The sequence below is a fragment of the Lycium ferocissimum genome, chromosome 2 (assembly GCF_029784015.1).
Source record: "Lycium ferocissimum isolate CSIRO_LF1 chromosome 2, AGI_CSIRO_Lferr_CH_V1, whole genome shotgun sequence".
NCBI classification, from domain to species: domain Eukaryota; kingdom Viridiplantae; phylum Streptophyta; class Magnoliopsida; order Solanales; family Solanaceae; genus Lycium; species Lycium ferocissimum.
The window spans coordinates 3,329,294-3,337,956 of record NC_081343.1 but is presented as its reverse complement, the minus strand read 5'-3'; the positions used below and the strand labels follow the sequence as shown (position 1 = coordinate 3,337,956).

General features: G+C 35.3%; 1 protein-coding gene across 4 annotated transcripts; it reads left to right on the top strand.

Annotated features, from left to right (window-relative positions):
• The first annotated feature begins 1,503 nt into the window (after window positions 1-1,503).
• On the top strand, window positions 1,504-7,482 carry LOC132032839 (pentatricopeptide repeat-containing protein At5g27110). Of its 4 annotated transcripts, none has more exons than XM_059422631.1 (4): window positions 1,504-4,092; window positions 4,479-5,938; window positions 6,032-6,736; window positions 6,829-7,482. In XM_059422631.1, the coding sequence occupies exon 1, from the start codon at window positions 1,809-1,811 to the stop codon at window positions 3,933-3,935; it is 2,127 nt and encodes a 708-aa protein (XP_059278614.1). In that variant the 5' UTR covers window positions 1,504-1,808; the 3' UTR covers window positions 3,936-4,092; window positions 4,479-5,938; window positions 6,032-6,736; window positions 6,829-7,482. The 4 variants fall into 4 exon arrangements, with proteins under 4 accessions (XP_059278614.1, XP_059278606.1, XP_059278599.1 ...); XM_059422623.1 differs by having other exon boundaries at window positions 4,479-6,736; window positions 6,829-6,992; window positions 7,084-7,482; XM_059422616.1 differs by having other exon boundaries at window positions 1,504-4,075; window positions 4,479-6,736.
• Window positions 7,483-8,663: the final 1,181 nt, after the last annotated feature.

The following is an 8,663-nucleotide window of genomic DNA, read 5'->3' as shown; positions in this document are numbered from 1 at the left end:
GAAAGCTAAGGCTGATGGAGACAGAACAAACACATTTCACCAAAATTCTTTTTCACACATGATCTTTGAGAATGGTGAAATTGTTGCTCAACAAATTCGATCAAAGTGATAATTTGGCGGATTTATTTACTAAGGGGTTGCCAACATTAATATTCAGAAATTGATCCGCATAATTGAAATATGCCCTCATCGAGATACAAAATGATGCTCTTATCAAGGGGAGTAAAATACGCGCTGCACTCTTTTTTCCTTAACCAAGGTTTTTGTCTCATTTGGGTTTTTCTGGTAAGGTTTTTAATGAGCGACAAGCAATGCGTATTAGGAATAACTTATATATTTGTCTTCACTAGAATTTTATCTTTTACATGGACATCCAAGGGGGAATGTTATGAATAAATTAAGTGGATGACCATGTGGGCCACCACTACTACTGTAGCAAGCTTGCCTTTGCAATATTACTACTGTAGCAAGCTTGCCTTTGCAAGTTTAAGGCTTCATATATAGCCATGTATAATTGATGGAAATATACACACCAAAAAATAGAAAGAATGACTATACTACACTTGCTCCTTTCCCTCTTTCTCTCTCTCTCTGCTTTTATTGCTCCTTTATTTTATTACAATGCTTTTATTTTATAACAGATTCATAATATTCATGTAGACCAATAAATCAATACCAACTATTTAAGCTAAAGCCTCACATATGTCATCTCATAATTTCGTCAAAGGAGGGGCATTTTAACTATAAAGGGCTATTGGGGTCTAATAGGAGGAAGTATGAACAATTTTAACCTGAAATTATTGTTAAAAGCAATTGAAATCCAACAGGTGGAAGGAAGACAAATTTAAGTCATTTCGAACATGTTAGGGGGCATATTTGACCCTTCTAGAAAAATAAATATCACACCTAATATAAGAATATATAGTCACATCTCTCTATAACAGCATTGTTGGGTCCAAAAATTTTTCGGTACATGTAGAGAATTGTTGTTATACACTTTATAAAAGCATTGATATTTAAATAATATTTATTGTTATATAGGCAAAAAAGATGCATAAAATCTACTTTTGGTTTTTAATTGCCAAATTCTAAGCTTAATCACATTTTGTATAACGAAGAAAAATCGTTTAATAATGAATATATATATATATATATATATATATATATATATATATATATATATATATATATAATATTTTCTGTTGTAATGGTGTATTAAATGATCAAATATTTGGTCAAAATCTCTACACTTATTATTGGTAATCATTGATATTCTATTTTTATAAAGATGGTTAATTATTATATTACCAAAAAAGAAGATAGCTATTATATTGGGGTTAATTTTACTAAAAAAAGCGTCTTGTTATAAAGTTGGTCGGCTTATTATAGGTGAAATCTTTGTTATAGAAAAGTAAAATATAACATAAGAATTCGGTTCCGAAAAAATTGTACATTATAGAGAGGTATTGTTATATGCGGATGTCGTTATAGAGAGGTCTGACTGTATATATATAAAAAAATTAAAAATAAAAAGATTCAAAATAACAAGGACAAAATATTATTCAACTTTGGGGAAAGTGCTTAAATTTTAAAATCAAATTGAAGGGGAAAATTTACTTTCACCAAATTTTATCGTCATCAATCATCACAGACAAAAAAAAAAAAATTATTTTCAAGAGATTAAATTACGGTACTTACTTTTGAACTTCACTGCACAAATTACTCAATGTCGAACTGAAAAAAAAAAAAAAAAAAAAAAAAAAAAAAAAACAAATCTTGTACGTGACTGCTGATGAGACTAAGGCGTTATGGATTCCATCAAAATTTTGTCCCTCTTGAAATCATCCCTTAGTATTTCAACATCACTGAAACAAGCCAAACTGTTGCACCAAAAGATTGTCACTCTAGGCTTACAAAGCAACATTATTTTATCCAAGAATCTAATTAACCTATACATCTCTTGCCATGATTTCCATTCCACTAAGCTAGTCTTTCAAAATCTTGAGAACCCTCTTGATATCACTTTATGGAATGGTCTAATGGCTGCTTATACTAAGAACCATATGTTCAATGAAGCTCTTCAACTCTTTGACAAGTTGTTACAATTCCCATATCTTAAACCTGATAGTTACACTTTCCCTACTGTTCTTAAGGCTTGTAGTGGTTTTGGAAATGTCCAATGTGGTCAAATGATACATGCTCATTTGATTAAAACTGGGTTTTTATCAGATGTTGTTGTGACAAGTTCAGTGATTGGGATGTATGCGAAATGCGACTTTTTCAGGTCAGCTATACATCTGTTTGATGAAATGCCTGAAAGAGATGTTGCGTGTTGGAATACTGTGATTTCATGCTACTATCAAAGTGGGCAATTTGAAAAAGCTCTTGAATTTTTTGAGAAGATGAAGGATTTGAGATATATGCCTAATTCGGTTACCTATACAGCTGCAATCTCATCATGTTCGAGGCTTTTGGATGCGAAAAGAGGGGAGAGCATTCATCAGGAATTAGTGAATAATAAGTTTCTGTTGGATGGTTTTGTAAGTTCTGCTCTTGTGGACATGTATGGGAAATGTGGCTTCTTAGAGAAGGCCAAACGGATTTTTGAACAAATCCCTGGTAAGAGTTTGGTTTCTTGGAATTCCATGATATCTGGGTATAGTTTGAGAGGTGATAGCAAATCATGCATTGAGCTTTTACGAAGGATGAATGAAGAAAACATGAAACCCTCTTCCGTGACTTTAAGCAGCTTATTAATGGCGTGCTCTAAATCTGCTCAATTGCAGCATGGGAAGTTTCTTCATGCATATATAATTCGAAATAATATAGGATCTGATGTCTTTCTTAACGCTTCACTTGTTGACTTATATTTCAAGTGTGGCAGAGTGGAGAGTGCCCAAAATGTCTTTAGTAAGATCACAAAGAAGAATGTGGAAGCCTGGAATGTAATGATCTCTGGATATGTGTCAGCTGGCTACTACTTGGAGGCTCTTGACGTTTATAATGACATGAAGTTGGCAGGGATAAAGCCTGATGCAATCACTTTGACTAGTGCCTTGGTATCTTGTTCACAGTTGGCAGCTTTAGAACAGGGCAAGGAGATCCACAAGTGTATTGTTGATAATAGGTTGGAATCCAGTGAAATTGTTATGGGATCGCTGCTTGATATGTATGCTAAATGTGGTGCGGTAAGTGAAGCTTTTGAAGTCTTTGATGAGTTGCCTGAGAGAGATCTGGTATCATGGACTACAATGATCTCCGCATATGGATCTCATGGCCAAGCTTTTGAAGCGTTAAAACTCTTTAATGAAATGCTGTATTCTAATGTACAACTGGACAGAGTTGCATTCCTTGCAGTAATTTCTGCATGTGCTCATGCTGGATTAGTGGATGAAGGTTACCGTTATTTTAATTTAATGGTCAGCAACTGTGGCATCCAACCATCAGCTGAAGAGTACTCATGTCTAATTGACCTTCTTGGACGTGCGGGAAGATTGCGTGAAGCCTATGCAATTCTGCAGAGCAACGCGCACATCGGGGAGGATGTTGAGTTATTAACTGCATTAGCTTCTGCATGCCATTTGCATGGGGAACTAGATATTGGTGAAGAAATCGGAAAAATGCTTACTCAAAAAGACGAAGATGATCCGTCTACTTACATTGTTTTGGCAAAAATATATGCTTCGCAGAACAAATGGAATGAGGTACGCAAGTTGAGACTGAAGATGAAGGAGCTGGGATTGAGGAAGAAACCTGGATGTAGTTGGATTGAAGTAGACAAGCGGACTCAAACTTTCTTGGCAGATGATAAATCATTCCCGCTAGTAGACAATGTTTATCAATGTCTATCGTTAATAAATAGTGACATGGAAAACTATGAATGCTTTAGCATTAATAGCAACGGAGATGAATTCTACTCACAGCCAACTACTTGACCAAATCAATCTCCCTGCTCATAGAAATAACTTTGTTTTTCCAAACAAATGACACACTGATCGGAAAGACATTGTTTGGTCTCTTATGGATGTTCGCCTCATAGTGGATAAGAGCAAGATCCTTCAAATTCAAATTGACAGTTCTGAAATATTTAAGGTAAGACTTGCATTTTTTCAGCTTTATTTATACATAGCAGTAAGAATAATAAGTGTTAATATTATTACCATCCCTTAATTGCATTAATTGGACTCATGAGAGACATCACTTCCACACGAGTTTGACAAGTTTTGTCTACCCTTCCTACTTCGTCTTTTAGCTTTGTGGACAAAAAGATGTAATTAACACAATTTGATGTAGCTCTTGAAGTTTCTGCATGTCTCGAGAAATTTTGATAATCGAAAAGGATAAGAAATGTGCCTAAGCTAGGGTTGTATTTTATATATCTTCAACAGAAATGTTGAGTTGCTAAGAAGTGACAACTAGTTGTCTTAATCAGTTGACAATTTCAGCATTGTGTGCTATATGTTTGACATTCTTATTAGGTAGGAAGCCTTGTTCACAAGGCTCAACTCTAAGAGGTAAGACTGGAATGATGCTATTAACAGCTGGATATGTGTCAGTGCTTCTACTTGGAGGCTCTTGATGACTATATACTGGCATGAAGGTGGCAGGGGTAAAAACTGATGCAAGAGTCTTGGCATCTCGTTTACAGTTGGCAAACTGCGCAAGAAGATCCTCAAGTGTATATGGACATTATGTTGGAATGAAATAAAATTGATCAATGGGGGCCTAACTACCAGATTCCAAGCCAAGAAAGGTTAAGGCAAGGAGATCCTATGTCTCCTTGCCTCTTTGTCTTGGCTATGGAATATTTAAACAGATCATTGAAGCAACTTATGCATGTGTCTGCCTTCAAGTATCATCCACAATGTGCCAAGATCAAATTGGTGCAGATCTGCTTTTGATGACCTTCTCATGTGTTGTAGAGCTGACAAATCTATTAAGCTGATGTTGAATAGATTTGAACACTTCTCTGAGGTATCAAGCTTGAAAGCAAATATGGTAAGAGTTCCTTGTATATATCAGGTGTATCAAATGAATCTAGGGATCAACTACTGGCTGAGATGCATTTTGCCCCGGGAGAAATGCCTTTTAAATATCTAGGAGTACCCCCTGTATTCTAGAAAGCTCAATGTCAGTCAGTGCTTACCCTAGTGGATAGAATTATTACTAGAATAAAATGCCGGACATCAAAATTCCTATCTTAAGGTGGCAGACTCAGTTGATCAAAAGTGTATTGTTTGAAATCAAGACATATTGGACCCAAGTCTTCTTATTGCCTATGAAGATACTCTCTAGGATAAGTGGATAACCAGTGTTTGTAGAAATTTCATGTGGACCGGAAGCAATGAGTGTTCAAGGGAGCCCTGGTAGCCTGGGATACTCTATGTCAGCCCAAATCTACTGGTGGACAATCTGCTGAACTTCTTCCTGTGAAACAAAGCAGCAATTTGTAAACTTAATATGGACTGTCGCTTAGGAGAAGGAGACATTATGGGTGAAATGGATACATAATTTCTACATAGAAGGAAGGGACTTAGCTACTGTTAGCTCTCGTAAACAAGCTAGCTGGTTGGTGAGCAAGATTCTTGATGCTAGAAGGTGGTTAAATGACAATGAAGATATATCCATAGTACTGGATAGATTTACTATCCAAGGTAAATTCAGTATTAAGAGGGCTTAGAATTCACTACTTCCACAATATCCAAAGCCCCATGGAAGAAATTGATCCTGACTGGCCTACTGCCTAGACATCACTTTGTGTTGCGGCTAGCGCTGCATAACATGCTCCCAACAGTTGAAAGACTCCGCAGATAGAGCATTCAGGTGGCCACAGAGTCTGTCCTCTGTCAATCAAATGCTGTGGAATCTCATTCACATCTGTTCTTCAATTGCTCTTATTTGGATGACACTACTTACTTGGATGGGCATAAATAGACAGGTTGATGACTGGGAAATAGAGGTGCAATGGTTATCTTTTATAATACATAGCGCAAGAGTTAAGATCATGATTCTGGATTCATCTTTGCTGCAGTGATATACCATGTCTGGATTTGAAAGAAACAGTCGAAGGTTTAATCAAGCGGCAAGGGAGAGGCGGAGAGCACAAATAGAGTCAAAGAGGTCATATTGCAGCTGCATAGTATGGGACAGAGACACCTCAAGTGGAAGAGCATACTAGAAATGCTTAATAGTTTTCCCTGTTAAAAGAGTCCAACTTTTTGTTTGTACAATGATTAAGGCCCTTCCTAGAAGGTGCTGAGTTCATTAGTCTTATTAGGATAGTAGTCCTGTTGATTGCAGCTCTTGTTATTTCTGTAGGAACTAACCCTAGTGTCCAATGATTTAGTCGTGTATATTGCTTTACTTGGTTAAATAAATTTTTCAGTTTAACCCAAAAATAAAATAAGGGGGCATTACTTGATATATATATATATGCCAATATATACCAACTGTGGTGTTGTATGCGAAGCAATCTCATTACAAGTGTTTTTTTTTTTTTTCTTTCTTTTTTTTTTTTCCCGGTGAAACTTCAATCTTTAAGTGTGGGCAGGTGAACAAAATGTGAGAGTAAGGAGAACTAGCAAAACGTCTCCGCAGCCGAAGGAATTGCAGTTTAACCATCCGTGATATCGGAGATGTCAACAGGAGTTCTCATTCAGCCTTTTCTTATTTTTGCTGACAAGCCTGCCTGCGCAAGCTTTTAGTGCATATGGGTCAAGATGGATTACAAATCATGGTATATGGATCTCATAGTCAAGCTTTTAGTGCTTTAAAGCTCTTTAATGAAATGCTGCTCTCTAATGTAATTTATGCATGGCATTCATGCAGGATTATTGGATGAAGGTTGTTAATATTTTAATTCAATGGTCTGTGGCTATGGAATCCATCCAGCAGCGGAAGACTATTTATGTTTTGTCCACCTTCTTGGACCTGCTGGAAGATCATGTGAACCTACGCAATTCAATAAAGCAATGCATACATCAGTGAGGATGGTAATTTGTTAATTACATTGTTTTCCCAGTGTCATTTGCACAAAAAACTAGAGCTTGGATAAAATATTGCTAAATTTGCTTACTCAAAAAGGGTGTGGATGATCCAAGGCACAACTGGCAAATTTGTGAGAGGCAATATGATACATTCATGACTTTCAACATGAAGCACAAATTTATGGATTGAAGGAGAACAAGCAAGCAGAAGACTAGGAACAACAGACAGAAGCTTGATTTTTTGTATAGAATGGTGACCATTTTTTGCTGGACCCTTGGTAATGCCTTCATCTTCAATGTATTACATGTCCAAGGTAAAAAGAGTAGCCAGTTCTTTTTCTTTAGTTGATGGCCCCTAATTTTCTGTTTGAAATCACTCAATAGTGACTATTTGGTATATGAATGACTCAAGAAGTCACTTTCACATAACCATCATTACTCTTACCCGTGACTTTTCACTTAGGCTCTAAAAAAATAAAAAAATAAATAAATAAAATGCAACTAGAAAAGTAGTGATGATGAAACAAGAAAAAAAAAAGAAAAAAAAAAAAATGATAGTCTTCATACAAGATAAATTTACATGTATAACATGGATCTAGAAAAAAATCCAAAATACGCCTACAATAATTATAATTGAAAATTTGTTAATAACATTCAAAACAAACAAAAAACACTACAAATCCTAGTTAGGGCCTGGCCATCGTTGTGGAGCCTCATCTGGTACTCCATTAGGCGGCTTCCTCAACCTACGAAGTTCTTCCATCATCCTAGCCCTAGTTGCAAATAATTCTCTCATTAATTGATCCACAATTTGTCGGAGTTACTTTGATTTCATCGATTAAAATTGCCATATCCCAAATTGGATCTGTCATCACTTCACTAGTAAAAAACAGTAAGAAAATAAAAAGGTAGAAGATACACAAAAATTGTAACCCTAGTTTTAGAAGGATAAAGAAATGGAAGAAAGAAATTTTCTTTGAGTGGGAATGAAAGTGTGAGTTTAGGACATAACTGTTACGGTCTGCTTTTATACTCACTCATAAAAGCTTCTCATAACTTGGCTATTGTCATGAAAAAACAAAGTCGCCACCTAATTAATTGTTTGAAAATTAGGAAACCGTTTTTAAGGTATTTATGAAAACCTTTTCTAATATCAAAGAAGCAGATGAGGTATGATCCTGAAAGTGTTAGGCACCTCAAAAGTTTTTTTAATCCGTACTATGCGGTTGACCTACGGATTTAACATTTTATGGCTAAAGTGTATAACTTGTTTGAAAATTGAGTTAATGGTTTATTTTAATTTTGAAAATCATTTTTAGCACTTTAATTACGTCATTAACGCAACAAGTGATTCAACTCATAATTCGGCTAATTGTGAAGGAATTAATCTCTTCAAATGTATACGGCTTATTGAGATTTTGAATTATATACATAATCCAACTTTAATGAATTCACTTGTTTGTAACTCAAAAGATACGAGAGATTTTTAAAGCTATTTTAACAAGTTCTGAATTTTGAAATAAGTTTGGTCCTTATATATCTGAAATAGGTTTGAAAATGTTTTTGATTTGAAATTCATTCAAACATTCTTGGAAAATTGTTCTGTGCTGGATTTCTAAAAGAACGTTCTGGACCATTTAAACTTGGCAAATGCAACTTTTAGACAATTCATTTTCT